General features: G+C 42.6%; 1 protein-coding gene across 1 annotated transcript in view; it reads right to left on the bottom strand.

Annotated features, from left to right (window-relative positions):
• The window catches only part of PFKM (phosphofructokinase, muscle), a 108,889-nt gene that overhangs the window by 69,822 nt on the left and 13,130 nt on the right, over window positions 1–25,937 (bottom strand). The window contains exons 2-3 of the mRNA XM_082245937.1: window positions 25,291–25,344; window positions 17,635–17,730 (exon numbers count right to left, since the gene is read on the bottom strand). Coding sequence (XP_082102063.1) covers window positions 17,635–17,730; window positions 25,291–25,344 — 150 coding nt within the window. The remainder of the gene's footprint in view (window positions 1–17,634; window positions 17,731–25,290; window positions 25,345–25,937) is intronic.

Consider the following 25,937-nt stretch of genomic DNA (forward strand, 5'->3'; position numbering starts at 1 on the left):
GATTCATCACATATCATCTAAGTGTGGGCTTACCATATGTTGTGGACTTTATCAAGCGCTGCATTTTAACCATACCATTCATATTAATATGTCAGTTAGTTAGTGTTAGTTAGCGATGCAAAAAGAGACTGAAAGGGTGAGCTGAGGATCGGAGATAGATTTTGGTGTTTTCAACATACAGATGGTGCTGGAGACTACCAACGGACCCAGGGAAGAGGTGCAGATAGCGACAGAGTCTTGAGGGAATTCTACAGAAGGAGCAATAGGAGAGAACAAGATAGAATTGTAGGTGGCAATTATTTGGCACCTGGATAGGTGGGAGGAGAACCAGCTAATAGAGTCTATGAGACCAAGGTAGTTTTTTTTTTCCCTCGAAGAGTAGGTAGTTAACTGTGTCAAAGGCAGCAGGAAAGGTCTAATAGTAAGAGTACGGAATAATAGCCATTGGTTTTAGCAGTTAGTAAGTTGTTACGTTTTTAGAGGGCAGTTTCTGACTAGTGTTGCGAATGGAAGCCAGACTGAAAGGGGATGAGAGGGTTGTTGTCTGTGAGGTAGCAGCTCAGACAATTGTAGACTAGGCATTCTAGACATTTGGAGGTAACCGGGAGCAAGGAAATGGGTCTGTGGTTGTTCAGACTAGTGGGTTCCAACAAGGGTACTTTAAGTATAGGGGTGACCAATGCATGGTTTAGAATGGTAGTACAGTTTGAAAGACTGAAGATGTGAATTACAGAGTATAAAATACAGCAAGTGTGAATGGAGTAGTTGTGGGGGAATGGGATCCATGGATCAGGTGGGCTTCAGAAAAAAAGCTTAGCAACTTCCTCTGTGACAACAGGGTCAAAAGTGGAAATTATTGAATGTGGTGTTAGACTTGATATTTTGGTGGGGAAAACATCTGGTAAATAAAAAGCCTCTTCAGAAAAAGAAGAGACTTCTTTATAAAAGTTTTTTTTTTTTTTTCATTTTTGTATCAAACATAGAATCAGTGTCTGTAGCAGTGAGTCCCATGGACTGGCTTACAAGATACGTGTCTTTCAGCTAGTGGCCAAATAGCTTTATTAAATGACTAACAAAAGCAAGAAGCCAAACAAAAGGTTTTGAACAGTGTATCACTTGTTTAAAACGTTCAGATTAATAATTAATCTTTTAATGCAATACTTGGTCATTTTATCTCGCTAAACATGGCTTAGTGCATCATATTATATGGGAACATGGTTCACATATCTCTAACCATACCAAAAAAGCCACAGAACATTAATGTAGCTAGCAGCAATAAACAAAATGCCCCACAGACATCAGAACACACAAAACTTCTAGAGCACCAAACACTTTTACGCTCATAATAATAATTATGCCTTTAAAAAAAAAAAAAAAAAAACACACAACACCCTTTTGATAAAACCCAAAAGGACAATGGCCTTTTGTATATGTTGGGGTGTAAATATGGCTCATAAACTGACAAAGTTTGGGGAACTCTGCTCAGTATAATGGAGCTATTGCAATAATATGGCATTTTGTATATTAAGGTATAACTGAAGGCAAAACTTTTCTTTAGTTTTGGATAGAGTGGAGAGGGATTTAGAAACCCTGTTAGTTTTTATTGCTGTCTGTGCCGCCGTTAAGAAGGGGAAATCTTCCAATGGGCACACTAGTTCTGGTGACCTGGGGTCCCCGAAGGATTCCCTTAGTTTGCAGGGATTTCCTCTCACTTACTGTTTGACTATGGGACAGGAAGTGAAGAACAATCTCCGAAATGGAAAACAGATGGCTAAAAAAAAAAAATAGCTGACAGGAGTTAACACCCTCCCTTGCTCTATCCAAAATTTAGAGAAAAAAAAAAAAAAGGTTTTGCCTATAGTGCTACTTTAAGCAAAGGATATATAACAGACTAGTAAATGACACAAATCTGTGTCCTATTTATCATAATGTTTGATAGACATGCAGTTAAGATTCAGCAGTTCAGGTGAAATGCAATAGGAAACACTAACTCAAAAGGAAGGAGAAAAAAAAAAAAAAAAAAAAGTGTATGCATGCAGCTTTGTCTTTTTTTATATAGCTAGGGTTAAATGGCTATCCTACCCAAAACTGCTGTTTATAGTAGATGCTGTAAAATAAAGATCTTCACCAGCACACCCTGGTATAGTGACAATCTTGTCCTTTAATCACATAAAGTAGCAGGCATCAGAGACCAATTTTTTTATGGCGCCAGCATGCAATTCTTGTTTAATAAAGGCTGTATTATGGTATCATCCCCCAATTTCTTTTTTAATAAATCTGCAACAATGTCAACAATTCTGTGTTTTTCTGTCAGTATGGGGTGCTATGTGTACATTCATGAGGAAGAAGAATGAACTTAAATGATTTTAGCAAATGGCTGCAATAAACAAAGAGTGAAAAATTTAAGGGGGTCTGAATACTTTCCGTACCCACTGTATATACAGTCAGGTCTAGAAATATTGGGACATTCACACAATTCTAATCTTTTTGGCTCCATACACCACCACAATGGATTTGAAATGAAACAAACAAGATGGGCTTTAACTGCAGACTTTCAGCTTTAATTTGAGGGTATTTACATCCAAATCAGGTGAACGGTGTAGGAATTACAACAGTTTGTATCTGTGCCTCCCACTTTTTAAAGGGACCAAAAGTAATGGGACAGATTAACAATCATAAATCAAACTTTCACTTTTTAATACTTGGTTGCAAATCCTTTGCAGTCAATTACAGCCTGAAGTCTGAAACGCATAGACATCACTAGACGCTGGGTTTCATCCCTGGCGATGCTCTGCCGGGCCTCTACTGCAACTGTCTTCAGTTCCTTGGGGCATTTTCCCTTCAGTTTTGTCTTCAGCAAGTGAAATGCATGCTCAATCGGATTCAGGTCAGGTAATTGACTTTGCCATTGCATAACATTCCACTTCTTCCCCTTAAAAAACTCTTTGGTTGCTTTCACAGTATGCTTCGGGTCATTGTCCATCTGCACTGTGAAGTTCCGTCCAAAGAGTTCTGAAGCATTTGGCTGAATATGAGCAAATAATATTGCCCGAAACACTTCAGAATTCATCCTGCTGCTTTTGTCATTAGTCACATCATCAATAAATACATGAGAACCAGTTCCATTGGCAACCATACATACCCACGCCATGACACTACCACCACCATGCTTAACTGATGAGGTTGATGCTTTGGATCATGAGCAGTTCCTTTCCTTCTGCATACTCTTCTTTTCCCATCACTCTGGTACAAGTTGATCATCTGTCCATTGGATGTTGTTCCAGAACTGTGAAGGCTTTTTTAGATGTTGTTTGGCAAACTCTAATCTGGCCTTCCTGTTTTTGAGGCTCACCAATGGTTTACATCTTTTGGTGAACCCTCTGTATTCACTCTGGTGAAGTCTTCTCTTGATTGTTATCTTTGACACACATACACCTACCTCCTGGAGAGTGTTCTTGATCTGGCCAACTGTTGTGAAGGGTGTTTTCTTCACCAGGGAAAGAATTCTCCGGTCATCCAACACAGTTGTTTTCCGTGGTCTTCCAGGTCTTTTGGTGTTGCTGAGCTCACCGATGCATTCTTTCTTTTTATGGATGTTCCAAACAGTTGATTTGGCCACACCTAATGTTTTTGCTATTTCTCTGATGGGTTTGTTTTATTTTTTTTAGGCTAATGATGGTTTGCTTCACTGATAGTGACAGCTCTTTGGATCTCATATTGAGAGTTGACAGCAACAGATTCCAAATGCAAATAGCACACTTGAAATTAACTCTGGACCTTTTATCTGCTCCTTGTAAATGGGATAATGAGGGAATAACACACACCTGGCCATGGAACAGCTGAGCAGCCAATTGTCCCATTACTTTTGGTCCCTTAAAAAGTGGGAGGCACATATACAAACTGTTGTAATTCCTACACCTTTCACCTGATTTGGATGTAAATACCCTCACATTAAAGCTGAAAGTCTGCAGTTAAAGCACATCTTGTTTGTTTCATTTTAAATCCATTGTGGTGGTGTATAGAGCCAAAAAGATTCGAATTGTGTCGATGTCCCAATATTTATGGACCTGACTGTACATGTAGACATTTAGCTACCTTTTTAAACTTGCAACTCCTCGTTATCAAACCTCCTATCCCAGAAGTGAGGAGAAAGAATCTGAATTATTGATGACATTAAAGTGGAGTTCCACCCTTAAAAGACACTTTGCCCCATCTGCTTGATCTGTGTCACCTGAAAAATAAATGGACAATCACGATTTTTTTTTTCTTTACTTACCTTGTTTTAGAAGAAAATATACTCACCTTACTTCCTCTTCCTCTCTCTTCGGCCATGGCCCGTGCCGTCACTTCCTGCTTGCATGGATTCCTGGGAGCTGAGCGTCATCGCTCCCAGGAATCAATGCGCCTGGACCGGCCCCGCTCGTCAGTTCCGGTGCAGGCACATCATTCACTGCTAAACAGCTTCTGGGCATGCCCAGAAGCTGTGCAGGAATGACGTGCCTGCACAGGACATGATGAGCGGGGCCGGTGCAGGGCATTCTGGGACGAAGAGGACACAGAAGAGGACGCCGAAGAGGACGCGCTGGCTTCAGCTGCCCACACCGGAGATGGCAGCGCTGGACAAGACATTTTCAAGGTAAGTATTTCTTCTAAAAGGTAAGTGCGACCTGGGACAGTTCAGAGGCTATCCATTGTGGAATGCACTAGCCCTGACTGTCCTGGGGGTATTTCTAGTGAAAAAAACTTTCCGAGGGTGGAACTCCGCTTTAAGAAATTTAAGATGACATTCTTAAATTTCTCATCTATTTTAATTTTACATAAAAAATGAAATGTATTTCTATTTTATCCACATATTTAGTGATAGTGAAAATGCGTAGGTCACTTTCTTATTCTAGTACTAGCCTGCAGGGAAACATTATCTGTTCAAGGACAGAGCACATGGTGATATCAGATAGCAGCTGCTGTGACATACAGCACTAGACAAAACAATGTCTTGAACCTTCCTATTGGTTTGAAAAGCCAACTTAATTCCCCACCCATGTTCTATATATATTAAGAAATGAAGGCACTCAGCATAAATGCCATAGATATGGGATTATCCTATGCAATCTATCACTATACTGCTAGTTCTAGAATGCATCCATTGGTAAATAATCAAAGGCACTCATTATGCAGGAGGTGTTTTGACAGTACAAAGTATTATAAGCTCTTCAAAAAAGCTAACACTCAGTCCTGTCTGAAGGTCCGGTGTTTCTGGATCAGTGTTTTCAATCTTGTCCACTCAGTGACAGGTCAGAACATATCTAGAGGCACCAAAACTGCGTTGTTCGCTGACCTGTTGGAAGAGATCCCCAGATATCTTCTAACTCTAATTTTCTTTATTTTTTTAAGAGGCTAAAATAACTATAGCAAGGGCATGGAAATCACCCGTGATCAATGTCACGTTGGTGAAACGCAAAATATCTTGGATTATGGTCAATGAAAACTGACCAGTATCCGTAAAGATAAACAAGCTAGGTTTGACAAGGTGTTGAACCCCTGGATTGTGTACATCCAAATTCCCTAGATGTTATGTGGATGGAGGCTTGGGCTGAAAGGACAAACTCAGGCCTTTTCTCTCACTTTTTTTCCTTTTCTTTTTCCTCCTTCTTTCTTTCCATTATTGTTTTTGTTATGTTTTTAAAATAATTCTTTTTTTTTTTTTTAACAGGTAATGGGTACCACTTTCGTGGGGAAAAAAAATAACAAATAAAGTAAAAAACAATATAGCGTATACAATTGCGACACAAATCATATTGTTATTGAAGGTTATTAAAAATGACCTTTCCTTTTCAATCTGCAGCTGTTGTAATTTTCTGGAAATGCAATGCAATATGGCTACCTGGAGCTGTTCTGTACACAGAATGTGTACAGACCACACCCCAGAAACATTTCCTGCTAGTGCGATTGGCTCACCAATTTTTCCAGAAGTCTGTCTAGGATACAAGTCAGATTTCTGGCATACCCTGCAACAAAAATGTAATTTTTGGCAAGATATTCCCAATAGGAACACGTCTAAGGTGATGCAGGCCCAGCAGATTTCCTCATTAGTGCTCTGCAGCTGCACAGCTGGTTGATAATTATGAAACCACCCTCATTAGGCTCACTAAGCACATAGGCACAAACAGGGATTTCTTCAGAATAACAAAAGATAGGAATCTGCAACACCGGTTGTTATAAGCCTTGAAATGTACATAGATCACCCAGAGGGGAATGTTTTTTTCTCTCAACAAAAGTGGAGTTACACTTTAAACTTTATCAGGACAATCACAGCATTACACTTGTAACATCTGACAGTAGCAGATTACAATTCCACATGAGCATACATTAGCAGTAAATAAAATAGCATTTACCCGTAATCTTTTTAATTTATACTGTCTAACACATTTTCAAAATTACCATCAAAAGCTATAACCCAAGCCTCTATTACCTTGTCACAGACAAGAGTCAATGGTTACAAGATTCACCCCCCTAAGTAGGGAGTAGCGAATTGAAAAGGGAATTAAGGAAGGGTGGGAGGAGAAAGAGAAAAAAACAAAAAAAAACAAAGGGGGTGGGGGGGGGGGGGCAGGCGTAGAGTAAGAAAAGAAGTGAGGGGGGGTGGGTAGACCGGACAGGACTAACAAAAATACGGATAAGAGCTTAAAGAATTCTTAAATGGATGCTGATGGGAGACTATGGAGCCTCTTTAATTTCCATCGCTCTTTCGGTTTGAGGTATTGTGTTATGAAGCACTGAAACAATTTTTGGCAATTAACGTTTCCCTCCCTTTCCATGTAATTAGGATATGTGGACCTACAGTTTATCTAAACACTAGTTCATAATTTTTCCTATTCATGAAGCTTTGCAATAGGTTTCTGATACAGCGGGCCTTGCAGCCCTAGACATAGGATCGCTATATTGGATAGAGACTGTATGTTAGGCCTGACTTTATTGTCATACATGCATTCTGGGTATTACAATAAGGCCATTGAACATTTCAGAGGGTGCATCCTCTTGTTGACTTTTATTTTGATATTGTATATATTTTTTATATATGAGGTTTAAAAGTTAAAAATTATTGAAAGAGAAAAAAAAGCTAACACTCTCCTACAACTGCCATGAAACAAAAACATATTTTTGGGTTAAATAACCACTTGACCTCTGGATGATTTACCCCCCTTCATAACCAGGCAATTTTTTGCAATACGGCACTGCATTACTTTAATTGACAATTGCGCGGTCATGCAATGCTGTACCCAAATAAAATTTATGCAAATTTTTTCCCCACAAATAGAGCTTTCTTTTGGTGAGATTTGATCACCACTGTGTTTTTTATATTTTGTGCTATGAACAAAAAAATACAGACAGTTTTGGGAAAAAAAAAATGTTTTACTATCTGCTATAAAACCTATCCAATAAGAAAATTAAAACGGGATTTTTGACTTACCGTAAAATCCTTTTCTCTTAAGTTCATTGACGGACGCAGTTCTCTCTGATTCATATCAGTAGGGTTATACTGCCCCCTACAGGAGTAGGACACTAGGCAGTATAAAGTTCTGGCTATGCCTTTGGGCAGTCCCGGAGGGTCCACCCTCTCTCTTCCTGCATAGGATGTCAGTTTTGTATCAAATCAGTGTCAGAAAGTAACACCAACCTAACTCAAAATAAAGGGTACTGCCTCCGTCAATGAACTTAAGAGAAAAGGATTTTACGGTAAGTCAAAAATCCAGTTTTCTCTATCGTTCATTGACGGACGCAGTTCTCTCTTATTCATATCAGTAGGGACGTCCCAAAGCAGTGCCATAAAATGAGGGGTGGGAACAGCAGAAAAGAATAAGTCCCCAAAGCTAAACATAGGACTCATCAGAGCAAAAGATGAGGCCCACCTGAAACAAACAGTAAACACCCTCAAGGAAGGCCAAAAGCCGTCTAAACAGCAGCCAGCAAAAAAACCTTGCGGCCAAAAAGAGGCATCTGCAGATGCCAGCACATCCACCTTATAAAATGTGGTAAAGGTGTAAACAAATGACCAGGTAGTCAACTTGCAACCTGAAGCACAGATGCCTGTATGGCGAAAAGCCCAGGGAGCACTAGGCGCCCGAGTATAAAGCGCCGAAACAGGGAAAGGTAGGACCTGACCCTTAATTAAAGAAGCCTGCACCACTGACTGTTCGATCCACCTGGAAATAGTTGCAGCAGACGCAGGCAGCCCTGTTCTTGGGCCATCTGTGAGCACAGAGAGTGAACCTGACTTACGGGTAGACTCAGTAGTCGCCAAGTACACCTCGAGTGACCGAACTCTATCCAGAGTATGCAGCGCACATTCCGTAGAATGAGGGGGCTTAGGACACAAGATGGCAATACAATGTCCTCGTGCAAGTGAACACTAGAAACCACCTTTGGAGGGAAGGATGGATCCGGACGAAGTACCACTTGGCCCCAAGAACCAACATATAGGGAGAACGACAGGACAACAATGTAGCCAGTGCCGACGCTCTGTAGGCATAGTGACAGCAACCAAGAAGGCCACCTTCTGAAATAAGGTAGGCAGGGGATACCCTCGATAATCACAAAAGGAGGGTCTTGAAAAACCGACTGCACCAAATCAAGGTCCCCAGTTGGTGATGGAGGTCGCACTGGAAGAACCAAGTGTCGTACCTCCTGGAAGAAGTTACGCACCAGGGAACGGGCGGCCAACGGCCTTTGGAAGAAAATAGTCAAGCCGAAAACTGACCCTCGACAGTACTCAAGGCCAACCTTTGATCAACTCCCCGTTGAAGGAAGCCAAGATCCGGGCCACCGAGTAAGAGAGAGGGAGTGCCCCCGCAACATACGACTTTCTCGTATGATGAAAAAAAGCACCCTAGAAGTCGCTTCCCATGCTCTAAGCAGGGTGGGAATCACTGAAGCAGACGATCCCCTGTCCTTCGGCACCTGGCTTTCAACACCCAAGCTGGCAAAGCCAGTGACTAAGTCGGAGGGGAGATTTGCCCTGGAGACAATAACTCCTCCTTGAGAGGAATTCTCGTGTCCGCGGCTAGCCTGATCAGGTCGGCGTACCAAGCTCGGCGAGGCCAGTCCAGAGCCACGAGAAAGACTGAAATCCCTTCCGCCTCTATCCTGCGAAGAATTCTTGGCAGAAACTTGGAAAGAGGAAAGGCAGACCGCAGCTGATACTGACCGTAGCCCATCCGTGAGCACTCTCACTGGACAATGCCGGCGTCAGCCGTGCGCAGGTGACCACTCCTCGGCGTCATTCAAGTTGAACTCAGCGAAAGTTTTTGTCCATGACCGAACCCATGGAGCCACCATCACACCCGCCAGGGGGTCCCGGGAGCGGGCCACAAACCTCAGCACTATCCTGTAGATGCGACGCCAACAGGTCCACATCTGGAGTGCCCCCAACGAAGACAAAACTGCTGAAACACCAACGGCATCCAAGGCCGGTCGACTGAGGCATTCCGCCTGCCAAAGATTCAACACCTGGAAAGGCAACAGTGGAAAGAGCTGGAACAAGGCGCTCTGCCCAACGAATTGTCACTTCCAAGGCCGCAAGGACACCCTTGGTGCCCCCTTGGTGAATGACAGAAGCCACAGGTGTGGCGTACTCGATTAAACGTGCACCGGACAGCTGCAGGTGCCCGATTCAGTAAACTAGGCAAGCCGGATCGCTCCCAGCCCCAGGACATTTAATCGGTAACCTGGATCCTCCAGGGACCATACTCCCGAAGCAGAGAACCTGCCGAGGACTCATCCCCACCCGGGCAGGTTTGCATCCGCAATGACAATTGTCCAGTAAAAAGGGGAGGAAGGATTCCAGATCAAGACTCCCTGGTCAGCTGGCTCAGCCAGATCAGAAAGTCCAGAGAGTTTGGATTCTAGCCCCATTCAAGAAGGATTACCTGCTGGGGAATCCCCGAGAGGGACCGTCTCGAAAGACGGCACCATCAGTCCCAGAACTCACATGCAGGTTCGAAGGGATGACCATGTGCGGGCCACAACAGTTGAACCACAGTCTGAAGTTCCAAAAATTATTTCCCCGGAGGGAGAAAACACCCTGACTGAGGACGATTCCCAAGTCAGGCCCAGATAGTCCAGTTTCATGGAAGGGACCAAGGATGACTTCTGAAGGTTCAGAACCCACCTGAACTCCTCCACAGTTCTCATGGAGACTTCCAATTTTGTTTGTTCAGCACCATAGAGAAGAAGATTGGCCAGGAACCTTGGACCAATACGCCCCGCTGCCACAACAGTGCTAAGGACCGAAGCCAACACCTCTGTGAAGACCTGAGTAACAGAAGCGAGACCAAGGGGTAACGCCACAAACCGATAGAGATCCTTTCCCACGGCAAAAAACGGAGAACCCGTTGGTGTCCTGAACACAATGGGATGTGAAGGTAGGCATCTTGATGTCTATGAAGGCCAGGAATCCCCCTGAGGTAGGGAAGCCACCATCGTGCAAACCGATACCGCCTTGAATTTTTGATCCGCACTGAACCATCAAAGGGCCAGAAGGTCCAGCTTGTTGAACCAGAGCCTGAACTGCCCCACAGAGCACTGATCCGGGGACAGCCGTACAATGGAAGAGAACAACTCACCGGAAAAAAAACGGATCGAAACCCGATCTCGCAACTGGACCGCATGACCTCCTGAACCCAGCTGCCTGGGATCCGGGCCAGCCGTACGTCCGAGAACCGGCAAGGACGACCCCCCCACCCCATAGAGGGATGAGGACGCAGCTTCAGGCCGAGTAGGCCTCGTCCACAGGCCTGGAAAAAAACGATCTCTTGTTTGCCAGACCAGTTTGCGAGCTGAAAGGGAGGGGCCCCGTCCGCGACGAAGGCCCTTACCCATGTTAGCCTGTGGAAGAAAGCACTCTTCCCCCCCGTGAGACCCTTGTATAATGTCATCCAGGGCAGCACCAAACAGGCGATCCCCCTGAAAGGGGAGATCCGTTAAGGCCTTCTTAGAAGTGTGATCCGCAGACCAACACTTCAGCCAAGCATACGCCGGATAACCACCACCAAAACCAACAGGTGACCCAAGAAAAAGGAGCCGAGTCCAGCACGGTATCGCAAACAAATTGCAGCCCCTGCGCCCGCTGGTCCAACAGCTCCCCCTGGGTAGGAGGGACTTGCCCTTCACCAGGGCACGGTGTTGGAACTCCGCCCATCAGGCAGAGTTAGCGCAGCAAGGGCAATCATGAACACTGTTCCCAGTGCAGACCCCGACAGGGAGTACAGATCGTGAGCCACAGCCCGCGCCATCCTATCCCCCCCCCAATCCTTAAAGGATGGAGATTCCTCCACCAGAACAAACAGTAGTCCTAGTCAGCCTAGAGACCGCACGTCAACCATAGGTGGAGCAGTCCACAGTACCAGAGACTCCACAAAAAGGGTAACGTCTAGCAGCCGCTTAGACACCCCAGGGGAACGTCTCAGACGATCCCATCCTACATGCGGCCTCCAAATCTTAGGGTGTCACGCACCAAAACAACCCGTGCATCCACCAGCACCTGAATCATGCATGGCAGGGGAGGCGAAATGTCATCCTCATCATCCGAGGAGACAGGGTGCGAGGTACCAGACCCGGTAGGGAGGCCCACGTCTGCGGCGGCTGATTCAGACTCAGAATCCGAGACATGAGATGGGGCAGGGGTAGTTGGAAAAACGATTTAGCGCACCCCCCCATCTCCACCCGGGCCCAAATGCTTACCGAACCGCCGAAAAATGCACCAATGGACAGTGGAGATCCAGAAGTTCCTGCGGCCTCCGTGAGGGGATCAGATGGGGATACATGACCTGCAGGGTCCATACGGAACCTGAGGAACCCCCCCAGCAAAATTTGCAAAAAATTATAAAAATAAAAAATTTTTTTTGTAAAAAGAAGCAGCCCCACAGCGCTACATCCCCCCCGGAGGTCAGGCACACGCTAATTAACCCCCCCCCCCAAAGACTACCCTCAGTAACTCACTGTCCCCAGATAGCAATCGGATTAGAAGGGTCCCAGCGGTGGCTCAGAGAAAAGTGTGAGCCAGGAAGCAGCCCAGGATGAAGGGAGGGGCTCCTCCACCAAAAGAAGCCTCCAAGCACTCCCACCGACCTTTACAGCGAAAAATCCACCGCAAAATGGCCGAAAACTACCCCCCAAGATGGCCATCACAAATGCAGACAAGGCTACAACAAAATGGCGGCCCAGTGCGGCAATAGGACCCCACAGGGAGACCCCCCGCCAGCCCTACTACACCATCCAGCCCTGGAGGGCCTGAACGAGGCCCCCCCCCCACACCACTGGCCGGTCAACGCGAACGGCGCACCCCCCGACCCCCCATGTGGCCTGCACAGCAGGCCCCAGCCGCAGGTAGGCCCAAACAGTCCCCCACGTGAGAGGGGGGGAGGGGGGTCACAACAGGATAGAGGGAAACACTGGAGTGTGAGGGTCCGACCATCCCAGGGAGAGGGCCTGCGTCCACCCCAAAATCCGCCATACCGGGAACACAGCGGGTGCCATCTCATGACAGGACCCCATGCCACTGGAGTAGGGGGGCTATTGGCCAATAGGAATGCTGCGACATAAGCCTAGACCCTGTCGTGTGCGTCCTGGCGAGAAGTTTAACTCACGGGGCCAGTCCCTGTCCAGTGAGACTATGTCGCAGCTGACCCAGCGCGGAGCTAAGGCCTGCACGCGCTCAATGGCCAGACTGGGGTGACCACTGGATATAGGGAACCAGCCCTTCGCCCAGCCCGGCATAATTGCTTGAAGATCTCACAGGAAAAACATTTGAGACAAAAAGACTAGCTAAAAAAAAAATCTACTTAAAAAAATTACTTCTATGCCAGGACCAAAGATCCCAGCAAGGAACTAGGTCCTTAAAACTGACATCCTATGCAGGAAGAGAGAGGGTGTACCCTCCGGGACTGCCCATAGGCGTAGCTCCTGTAGGGGGCAGTATAACCCTACTGATATGAATCAGAGAGAACTGCGTTCGTCAATGAACGTTAGAGAAATCTAATTTTTTCATATATTTAGGCCAATATTTAGTCTTTTACATATTTTTGTCAACAGAAACCCTACAAACTATGGGAAATCTACTGGAATTTTTAATTATTAATTTTTTTTACATTACTAATGGTGGTCTGATAGCGAGACTGGGATATTGCGGCGGTAAAGCGGACACTAACTGACACTTTGTGGGAACCAGTGACAGTGATCAGTGCTAAAAATATGCACTGTCACTGTACAAATGACACTGGTTGGGAAAGGGATTAAACTTCTAGGAGAATCAAAGGGTCAAATGTGTGCTTAGCCAGTGTTTTTGTGTACAGTACTTTGTGAGGTGCTTTTTCCAAGGAAAAGTGTGGTGTGCATTTGTATGCTTTGTAGAACAACCTTTCCCTGCAAATACAGCTGCAAATCTTTTTGTCAGATTGGATGAAGAGTGTCTGTAAACAGCAACTTTCAAATCTTGCCACAGATTCTCAATTGGATTTAGGTCTGGCTTTTGACTGGGCCATTCTAACACATAAATATGCTTTGATCTAAACCATTCCATTGTAGCTCTGGCTGTAGGTTTAGGGTTGTTGCCCTGCTGGAAAGTGAACCTTCGCCCCAGTCTCAAGTCTTTTGCAGACTCTAACAGGTTTTCTTCTAAGATTGCCCGGGATTTGGCTCCATCCATCTTCCCATCAACTCTGACCAGCTACCCTGTTGAAGAAAACCATTCCCACAACATGATGCTGCAACCACCATCTTTTATGGTGGGGATGCTGTGTTCAGGGTGATGTTCAGTGTTAGTTTTCCATCACACATAGCGTTTGGCTTTTAGGCCATAAAGTTTAATTTTGGTCTCATCTGACCAGAGCACATTCTTCCACATGTTTGCTGTGTCTCTCCCATGGCTTCTCGCAAACTGCAAAAGAGACATTTTATGGCTTTCTTTCAACAATGGCTTTCTTCTTGCCACTCTTCCATAAAGGCCAGATTTGTGAACCTGAGCTGTGGATCTCTGCAGCTCCTCCAGAGTTACCATGGGCCTCTTGGCTGCTTCTCTAATTCTCTCCTTGCCCGGCCTGTCAGTTTAGGCAGATGGCCATGCCTTGGTAGGTTTGCAGTTGTGTCATACTCTTTCCATTTTCGGATGATGGATTGAACAGTGCTCAGATGTTCAAAGCTTAGGATATTTGTCTATAACATAACCCTGCTTTAAACTTCTCCACAACTTGAACTCTGACCTGTCTGGTATGTTCCTTGGCCTTCATGATGCTGATTGTTCACTAAGGTTCTTTAACAAACCTCCGAGGGCTTCATATAACAGCTGTATTTATAATGAGAATAAATTGTACACAGGTGGACTCTCTTTACTAATTAGGTGACTTCTGAAGGCAATTGGTTCCACTAGATTCTAGTTTGGGGTAGCAGAGTAAAGGGGGCTGAATACAAATGCACACCACACTTTTCAGATATTTAAAAAAAAATGTTGAAAACCATTTATCATTTTCCTTCCACTTCACAATTATGTGCCACTTTGTGTTGGTCTAGCACATAAAATCCCTATAAAATACAATTACATTTTTGGTAGTAACATGACAAATTTTGGAACATTTCAAGGGGTGTGAATACTTTTTCAAGGCACTGTATATATGTAAATCTGAACAGACTGGCCGCCCAGTCGTTGGTTGTTAAAGCGGAACTAAACCCATCGTTTTTAACAGTTTCAAAAAACAGTTACATTTGCTTGTGCTCCTAACCGAAGTATCAAACCATCATATGGGTGGTGTCATAACTGATAACATGTACAGCACCATGGCAGATGCAGATCAAACAGAGGCTAAGATGGAAGCTTGCGTAGCTGCAAAGGATAGGAAAGCTTTAGTTCCGCTTTAACTTCCCCTCAAACTGGCTTTAGTGTGTGTATATTCGTGTCACTGTATAGGTGTGTGTGATAAATGTTAGAATATTGTGATCAGATAAACAACCTTAATAATATCCCGGTGAAGGCAACCTATAGGCACATTATGCTAGTCGCCAGATACTTGAGATTTTCATAGAATAAAGATCATAAACATGTCTCAAGCACCTCATAAAATATAACTATAACAATGGATGTGACAAGTAACGACTATATGGCCATAGCTGTTCATGTATTTCTTTTGTGATTTTTCCTTTGTCTGACAAGCAGTTATCTATGTAATAAAATATGAGACATATATTTGTACAACAGCAGGTGATCCACTGGTTGTCTAACAAAGGTCAATTATATTGGAAAACTACCAAAATCTGATTGACTAAAGCTGGCCATACACTAGTAGAATTTTTTGGAAAATGTTTGTTTTTAGAAGGTTTGTTCAATTTTCTGAAAATTAATGCGGGTCAAATTGAAATTTGTTTATGACCGATGTGGTGAGAAAATTTGAAGGATAGGGATGGAAGACTTTTCTCAAGCTAAAAATGTACTTAAAAAGAAATACATTTTTAACAGTGAATTTGGTTTTCATTCAGGAAAGTTCATTCACTTCAAAATCAAATGTTAAAAGCAAATGTTTTTTGAAGCACCTTCACATGAGATTAGTCATGTCTTTAAATGTATTGATAAAAATTTTCATTAGAACGTTCATTTGAATAGTCTACCAGTGTTTGGGCAGCTTTGTACTGTATGGTACCTGCATATGACTGCACTGCGCCCTTAAGGGTCAATTCATAGTACAAAATATTACTTATATACAGTATATATATATATATTTTTTTTTTAAATGTTTGAAACTTACTAAAGGTTTTATTGCAATTAAAATTTACCACATGCAAGTTGAACTAACACTATAAGCAGTGTTTTGTATGTAAAGGTCAATTAATGAACAGTTTTTTCTCCTTAAAATTTTCCTTGCTTGTGACTGACAGATTCTGTGATGGCTCGTTAAATCTTTTCAGGTAGGAATAAGATATCAGTTCACAACAAGTAAAGGCCGCAGTTGTTCAACCTGCAAAATGCGGTACAAACACATTCGAGCAAGAAAGTTAGATAATATCCACAACCAGCAAGGACATCATTATCCTTCCAGTAAAATCCCAAGGAGTACCAAACAGCCCAAATATTGTTAGAAGAGGCTACTGCATTGTGCTGGAGCATCATGGCGCACAATTTGTGCTATCTACATTCTTCAGGATCTCATCATAGGATGGTGCTATCTACTCCCTACAGTACAAAAGGCAAGTATTTTAACCAACTTTTTTTTATCCACAGTGTTTTTTTTTTAAAGTTTACTGCAGTCATTTCTCATGGGGGTAGGGGCCGTAGGTTTATCGGCAGACTTTACTTGTGTTGCTAGGCCCAATTTAAAGTACTGTATATCTAAACCTAGTTTTATTTATTTATTGTTGCTGTTTGTGTCCTATTGGGGAGATCTTTCCCTCTTCCCTTTCTGCCCTTGAGACACAACAGAAAGTGAGAGAAAATATCTCCAATGTTAAAGCGTTATTCCACTTTTGTTGAGAAAACAACATTCCCCTCTGGGTAATCTATGTACATTGCAAGGCTTATAACAACCTGTGTTGCAGATTCCCATCTTTTGTTATTCTGAAGAAATCCCTGTTTGTGCCTATGAGCTGAGTGAGCCTAATGAGGGTGGTTTCATAATTATCAACCAGCTGTGCAGCTGTAGAGCACTAATGAAGAAATCTTCTCGGCCTGCATCACTTTAGACGTGTTTCTATTAGGAATATCTTACCAAAAATTACATTTTTGTTGCAGGGGATGCCTGAAATCTGGTATGTATTTTGGGCAGACTTCTGGGAAAATTGGTGAGCCAATCACACAAGCAGGAAATTATGTTTCTGGGGGGCCGTTCTGTACACATTCTGTGTACAAAACAACTCCAGGTAGCCATATTGCATTGCATTTTCAGAAAATTACAGCGGCTGCAGATTAAAAAGGAAATGTAATTTTTAATAACATTCAATTACAAGATGACTTGTGTTGCAATTGTATAGGCTATATCATTTTTTCTTTATTTGGTAATTTTTTTCCCCCACGAAAGTGGAGTTACCCTTTAAGGGAAATCCCTCTCTGAGACATTGGATTAGAGCGGAATAGTTTCCCTCTGTTCCTGTTACGGTAACAGCTGTAATATTTTGTATTTCCCATCAATTTCTGTCTTGGTAACAATCATGAAGTTTGGGCCCATGCAGCAATAAAAAAAAAAAAAAAAATACTTCTCCGCTCTATCTGAATCTGAAAAAAGTTGGCTTTAGATACACTTTTAATAGCTAATGTGAAAAACGTATTGCACACATCAAAACATTTATGAACATTAAACTGACCATTCTTTTATCTGTGGTAAAATGACAAAAACAACATAACTGGTATGTCATTAAAGAATCCTTTGGTAGGTTGCATACATAGCTAGTCAGAGATCCAGAATCCAAAATAGCTGAAAAGATCTAAGGACTGGCAGATAGCATACTCATTTCTTCCTGGCCAAGTTGTTTTTAGTGTCTTTTGCTTCTCTTTCAGTGTCTAAAATGTAGGCCATTATATAGCCAATTTTCAGTTATTATAATTGGTTGGTAGACAATAGCAGACAGCTCAAAGCTATATTTGAGATTAGAAAAACAGATTACCTTGTGCATCTCCTCCTGATGTAAGCACTGCAATAGCTTTACCGATTCCCAGAGTTTGGGCATCATGGTGATTATCTTTCCGCTGCATTTCGTTATCTGTAAATCAAGACAAAATCCTGCATGAAACCAGCTAGGGACACAGCCTGTGTGCCTCTGAGAAGCTCGTGGAGTGAGGTAGAAAGAAGAGTCTGCAGTGTTTTTGAAGTCACACTATCCCTCAGCATTACAGGCTTCCCAGAATGACAAGTCAAAATGTCACTACAGGTTACTTTCTATGCAGTGTCAGCCAAATATAATCCTTTATTCACATTGAGTCCAGTCAACGTCTACTTTAAACAGGCAGATAAAAAAATACAAATCATGGTGCATATGATATTCATTCTTAATGCTTGGAGATGAGAGAAATTATGGTGAATCACATCCATTCAATAACATAATGCAATGCTAGAAGCATAACAAACTGGTAAAAATAAAAAATTATCAGAAAAGAACACCCCCCCCCCCCCAAGATGTATGAGCATTATGATCTTAGCAAAATCACAAAAACACTGAGCACTAATCTGCATTCTTACCCGCCCCCCAAGCATAAAATTCCCCCTCCTCCCAGTACTAATCCACCTGCTGAAATACCCTCTCTCAGCACAAATCTTTGCCCCCCCCAGCTCAAATCCCCCTCCCAGCACAAATCCTCTACCCCTAGAGATCCCCCTCCTAGTACACATTTCCCCCCCAAAAAAACACTCCACCCTCCCACCACAATTCCCCCCAAATCCCCCCTCCTAGCACAATCTTCTTCCCACCTGCAAACACAAATCCCCCTAAATCATCACTCTTAGTACACCCCAACCCCAAATTGACCCTCCTAGAACAATACTTACTCCCTATCACTGAAATACCCCTTCCAACACAAATCCCCCCCCCAAATCTCCTTGTGGCACCCCCCCACCTCACATGACATCACAGTGCTGAGGACAGCCGCACCGCACCCCCTGCCCACCCCTTGTACCAGCCCAGTCATTGGACTCCAAACTGGCATGAAATTGAGTTCCAAGATAGACCACAGGCTGAACAAGACAATTCTGTTGTCCACAAAAACCAGCAAAGATGGAGGAATCTCCACTATCGGATTATGTATTTAGGCAGTGTCAGGATTATTGGGGAGATTAAATAAAGGAAAAAGGGAATTATAAAAAGCTATGTATATTCAGTTCTATATAGAGATTCTGAACAGTACAGCAACCATCTTGTATGAGGTGATAAAAAGTTTATGTTCTTTTGAGTAAGATGCCTTTACAGAGAGTCTTAAGTTCTACAGAAGATCTTTGTAAGTCTTTACGTCGTAAATAATGAGGCCCTTTTTACATCTCATCAGATAAGAGTCAGTTAGCCAGACACCATACCAGTCACTGATGGCCAGTCCAGCTTATAATCTTATCTGTGTAAAAACAATGAACAATAAGTTCAGTATATTTCTTTTTAAAGGTTCATTGAAAATACATTTTAGAAAGCACCCTCATGTGTAAGATGTATATTAACAACAGTGTATTGTTCTATTATTGATGAACTTGGAATATATAATGTTAGATATATATATATATTAGAATACTTTTCTATTATGTTTAAGGACTTATGTGTCTTGAAGCTAATTACTTATTTTTAGAAACATTTTAAGATTACTTAAGTTTTATGGTCATCATAAATACTATATCCTAGCCTAAGAGTCTGAAGCATTTGACAGAATTCAAATGATTTAATTACTTTTACCCAGCCAGGTCGTAAGGTTATCAGTGCAATAGTGCTATTATATGCTATATACTGAATCTAATAAGTAATACAATACTGCCCCCTTTGGTGACTGCTACTAAATGTAAAGATTTGGTATCTGGGTATAGTATATGGGTAAATCAGTCATTTCCAATCTATATATATATAGTATTAATAATATATTCTTATTAAATGGTGTTACCAGGTCCAATCCTTACCTAGATACATGATGGAGATATTAGATGGACACATGTGTATCATGAGAGTATAGATAGATTCTTATGTTGTTTTTATGATTATTCTTAATTGAAGAACTTATCATATAATTCTAATATCCAATATACTGGATGACTAGTAGAGGTGTCGCCCAATGACCTCACCAGTTAATGGATAAGTAATCCAAACCAATGGGGATAAAGTTCCTCCTTCTGGGTTCGGCTTATGGTAATTTTACTGGCCTTTTGTTCAACACAATATAAAAAGGGAAACCCAGATGTAATAGGACACACACCTTATGACAATACTCATTACACTTTCAACACACACGCTACTTACATCCATACATATACTCATCTATACGTACTCCATCTTGCTCCATCTGTCTCTGAAACTTTGAAGGACGCCAAATGAAACTCCTCCCTAACTAGCCACCATTTTGGGAAGGCAGCCATCTTAAGGACTCTGGTAATGACCATTTTAAGCTAGCAGCCATCTTAAGTGTGGTAAATATACCTTGCTGTTTATCTGATTAATATTTACAATCGTTTATTTCCTTCCTTATATGTTTTAAATTTCATATTCAAGGGTAACGAGATTACAGTCCCAGCCGTATGAACCATATTAGATTTTTCTCTAAAAACAGATTTTTGTTTTTTATAAATTTTTATTAATATCAGGTTTAGCGCAATATTAGCGATTTTGTCTCCCGTTTTGCATAGTCTATTCTCACTCCAACTGCAGCGGAGTGACTGTTGGCTGCGCAATTCGCAGACAATTGTGGTCTGTTTATATAGAACACTTATCTATGGTTTCTACTATACCTGGGGAAAAGGTAATCTTGCTTTCTTTTTAATTTCATCATTGAGCTACATATCACATTGCATTTATCGTTTTAGTTTGTTTTTTATGTAAAAGTTATCACTTTGTGTCACCTCAAGTCTAATCATTTATTGTGAATACATGTCTTGTGAATAAATATTCTTATATATTTCCTACTGTAGACTGTTTTCACTAAGATTGGTATATGCTGTTAAAAAGAAATTAATCGGTTAAAAAGAACTTGTTACATATTGATTTGTGGAAATAAGTTGAGATTCTCCTAACTTACAGATCTTTGCTTATTTACATAAATAGACACTGTTATATCAGAGCAGTATAAATATTCTGACAGCAGTTACAGCATTCGCGGCTGCCTGAATACCTGAATGGTGACTACATTTGTTAGTATTTTATGCCCGCTTCAGTGGATTTGTTGAGCTGGGTGGTGTTGACAGGGCCAACTACAGTTTGGATTCTGTCCGATTTCTGCTAAATCTGTCAAAATCCAAGTTATCAATGGCCAGCTTAAAGAGGAATGTTAGGCCCCTTACAATAAACTGATGCATGTGCTGTAAGTCTCTGCTCCGCCATCGGGACTTGGCAGAGCTCTCCAGTGCATCTGCTCTGAGCTGTGCTCATGCATGCACCGGAAAAGAGGCCCTGGACCTCCTTCACTATGGCATGTTTGCACATGGAAAGGTCAGCACATCTGTGAAGGTGTTTGTAACGTCATTCTCATCTAGATGAAAATAAAAATAAAAAGCACTTAAAAAAATAAAATACAAACCAAGCACCGTATGAATTGTGCCATGTTATATGCTAAAATGACAGCTTTGGATAAGGCAACCTTGAGCAAGTTTGACTCCATCTGTAAACCGTGGATTTCTAAAATTATTCCTCCAGATTTTAAAGAATCTGTGCTACTTTTTTGGTAATGCCCTTATCCACACCGGCTCATAAGTCATGTGGATTCCTGCCCAATTCTCGAGACCTGCTTTCTACCTTTCTTTCCTTCCTTTTCTTGACTCTGCAGCCTCTTTTCTCTATTCTTATTCGGCTTGCCCCTCCTCCTTTCTCTTTTCTACACCCTTATTATATGGTTTTCTTTAAATACAATTATGTAGCACTGCACCCTTGGGAGCTGCTGAGTGAGGATTCCCCTGGGTTACCCATAGCAACAGTTTGTAAAATCATATCACTTAGTACTTGGCTCAGTCCATGAACAGTCCAGGGGATTTGGTTTTTTGTGTTTTATTTAGAATAAGTATGGGAGAGGGGATGAGAGGGATACTCCAACTTGACAACTATGCACAATCTTGACGACCTCTAACTGGATTGAGTGCGGCAATACCGCTGCTTCACCTTGCCACTGAAGTGAAGATTTGAAAAGGTGAACAATTCCTTAGGTTACTCTTCAGGGTCTAACTTGGCACCCCCTTTCTCACTTGCTGTGTGTGCTAGCTTCTGTCCACTGACCCTACTGGAGTGGTCTCCTTCCTTGGCAGACCCCTGGCAAGCTCTCGGGTACTCACGGAAACCGTTTTTCCTTGAGTCACTCTACCTTCAACTCCACTGTCAGTATCCTGGACCTCCTGACTCAGCACCACACTCTGGCTCACCAGGGCAACTGCCTGTGACCAACTTCCTTGCTGACAGGAGGAGAGACAGCCGTCACCCTCCTCCTGGGACATGTGCCCCCGGCTTTTATGATCAATCCCAGGATGCACTGCGCTTGTGCCCTCCCACTGGGACTTCCACAAAAGCCAGTGTGTCATGGCTGGGTTTCCTCCACTGTCCAACAGGCTCCCCTATTGGATACAGTGGGGACACTCCCTCAGACCAAATTAATCACACCTGGACACATGTAACAGGCAAAACTAGAAATATTGCTCCCTGATAAGCAGAAGAACAACCAAATGCTTTTACTTACACCTGACTAGGAGGATGCTACATGTATTTTTAGCTACAGTCATCTATTTTCCAAATACTCAGGTCCTATCTCATGGCGTCTTTAGAGGACACCCCATGCTTACATTTTTCCTAATATCTTATTGCTCCAAATGGAACATAGTTCTTCTTGATGCCCTATAATTTTCCCATTATATTAGTTTGTGCCCCGGTTCACACTTCTGTGAGTGCCGGGTTCGCATGTAATGTCGGAGCGCACTGCTCCGACATTACATGCGATCAGCTGTGCGGTGCGAGTTTAGCCATACAGTTTGTATGGCTAAATTCGCATCGCACCCGGAGCAAACACGCACAGGAGGCATTTTTGCAGCCGCATCAGGATCGGATAGCACAGCGGTTCACACTTGTGCGATCCGTTCCTGTGCGAACTGCACGATCGCACTGCGATATGCGATCAAACTGGGGGTGTCGTTAAGATTACATTGACACCCCCAGCGTATCGCATATGGCAGTGTGAACTGCCGGGGGTGCGTGTGCGATGCGGGAACAGGCTGCGAATTCGCAGCCTTCCCGCATCGCATAAATGTGAACCGAGCCTGAATGTTGATTTTCTTACTGTATGATCTCCCTCTAGGCCACAGTTTGATCCCTTTTGGGGTGTCCTGGAGGAGATCATGACCTTGCTCCCTCTTTCCTTTACCCCGATTGAACTCCACCTTTGCAATATAGTTCTATACTTCAAACTTGAGAGATATGTTTTGTTCCTCTTTGGACCCTGTGCTATGCAATTTTCATGTATTTGGGAATTGACTTCCATATCCTTATCTATTTGTTATATGCTCTTAAACTAATAAAATATTTTGAATGAGAAAAAAAGAAAATACATAAAAATATCCAGTAGAGGGAGGAGGCTAGAGCCAGGTACACCTACATTATCTTTTGTGTTGAAGGTCCTGCTTTAAAAGGCAAAGTTCACCTTTTGTTTTTAAAAGGTAAAAAATGTTTTTTTTAGAAGCCTGCAGAGCATTGCACCCGCAATCAGCAGCCGGAGGTGCTGGAGTATGTTGCATGTTACGCTCTAAATATGGGTGTAACATGTAACATGCTCCAAAAGGCGAACATCACCTTTAAATGAGGTCTCCAGAATTGAAAACAGTACCCAGTTATATTGTTGTTCATAGGACAGGAATGAAGGGTAAAACCTCTGTAACAGAGAAAGTAGCAATTAAAAAAAAAAAAAAAAAAAAACTTTCTTGTAGGTGTGTTCCCCCCTCTTGTAGGGAGGGGGGGAAAAACAAATGGATAGGTATCTAAAACTTGCCATACATGGCTTGGTTCAGAGTCAGCCAACATTTGAGGCATTAGTGGCCCTATTGACACCACCTGGCTCAACAAACTTCGACTAAGAAATCAAAGGGGCTAGAAAAAAAAAAGTTGTCTAAGCCGTGACTGCAGCCAATCAGCTGCAGTCATTGTTCTAGTATTCCAAGAGCCACAAGTTCTAGCTGTCAGAATACAATACCCAGAAGGGGAGATTCATTCATTCACACGGTTTTATTTTATCAATTACAGGTACTTCTATAATGCCATCAATTTAACTATTAATTTCTCTCGTTCAGCAAATCTTGCTAAAATTTGTCAAAAGATACTTTTACCTCTCTGTCTTTGCCATGCTTACCTCAAATGGGGATCAGTGATTATTACTTATTTACATACAAACTTGCGCCAGTTGGTGTGGGTGGTGTAGGTTCCATGCGATGTGTTTTAGCAACGGATCATACTCTACCTTTTATCTCTAACTTTATTGATATGCCACAAAATTACATTTCAGTCAAGCAGTTGTAAATCTTAATCCCCCCCCCCCCAAAAATAAAAAAAAATTAAAAAAAAGATGGGATGCTCTGTGCATTCGTTTTGTACAGAGCGGCCCCTTGAATCCTGATCTGGGGTCCCCTGCCAGCACTCTTTGTGCCTTCTCTTCTCCAAGTATCCCCATAGAAAGCCGGCTAGTGTGCAGGCACTTCTGCAGGCGCACTAACAAGCCTTGCTGTTTGTGTCCTTAGACACATAGTGTGGCTCAGTCCCATCCCTGCTCCCTCCGTCAGAGCCTCCTGTGAATACAGGAAGAAGGGGGAAGAGCTGCTGCAGACAAAACAGTGCTGGATCGAGAAAAGACTGAGGTAAGTGTTTAAGGGGATCTGTCATTGAAAGCATTGACAATGCACTATGCCCTACCTTTTTCAGCACAAACCCACATTGGTGTGAACTGACCTAATAGGACATAAGAGACAAAATGCTTTGTCTATGACCAACTCAGCCCCATTGCGTATGGTGTAAATGGGTCTTCAGATGTTAAAGCGGAGTTCCACCCAAAAATGGAACTTCCGCTTTAGGTATTCTAACCCCCTGACATGCCACATTTGGCATGTAATTTTTTTGGGGGGGGAGCGGGTACCTAGTTTTGACAGGTACCCGCTCCCACTTCCGTTCGGAGCGCCGCGGCACCCTGAACGGAAGTTTTCCTCTCCCCCTCCCTCCCTGCAATCTTCTGGGACATGTCAGAGGTCCCAGAAGATTGCCGGCCAATCAAGACGCGCAGCGCGACTCGCGCATTCGCAGTGGGTACCCGGCTGTGAAGCCGCAAACTGTCACAGCCGGGTGCCCACAGCAGTGATGCCGGCGCCGAGGGAGAGGATCGAGGCTTCGGGCGGCCGCATCGCTGGACCGTTGGACAGGTGAGTGAAATGGCTGGAACTCCGCTTTAACTTATTGAAAACATTGACAAAAAATTAACGCATTTTGCTTCTGACAACCATAAGCAAGCAATCATAAAAGCTGCTTGCCGATAAACAAATTATTTTTGTATAATGAGAGAACAGTAATGTGTTTTTACAGTTTTGATAAATTTTAAATAAAACAAAGAGTTAATAAAAAAAAAAAAGTTACCTTTCTCTAAGTCACTGAAGCTGGCAGCAGCAAAGTCCTGCTCTTCCAGGCTATCTGTTAGCAAAAAAAAAAAAAAAAAAAAAAGGAATTCTTAGGAAACACGCAATGGAAGGTTTACATAGCAACATTAAATATGTATCTGGGTTAACGTATCACATATAATTAATATTCTGTACTTCTTAAAATGCTCTGTGGGTTAAATATGGGCTGAAAAAAACCACAAAGAGAACACAGAAAAACATTGATAATTTACAAATCTTTGCGGTCAAGGAAAACATTTTTCAAACCAACCAACAGCACTCAGTAAGCTGGTCATGTACAGCAGAAGTTACAGCCAAACATTTTAAACCATTGACAAATCAATCAGAGCACACTGAATTGTGATGCTTAAAAAGGAACCTGTGGCTATGTCAATGGTAGCTACAGTTATGCCAAGTCTGTTCTTAACCACTTAAGCCCCAGCCCTATTTCGGACACTTTTTGTTTACAAGTTAAAACCAGTATTTTTTCCTAGAAAACTACTTAGAACCCCCAAACATTATATATATTTTTTTAGCAAAGACTCTGGAGAATAAAATGTCGGTCATTGCAAAATTTTTTGTCACGCGATATTTGCGCAGCGGTCTTTAAAACGCCATTTTTTTGGA

The sequence above is a fragment of the Pelophylax lessonae genome (assembly GCF_965119305.1).
Source record: "Pelophylax lessonae genome assembly, chromosome: 2".
NCBI classification, from domain to species: Eukaryota; Metazoa; Chordata; class Amphibia; order Anura; family Ranidae; genus Pelophylax; species Pelophylax lessonae.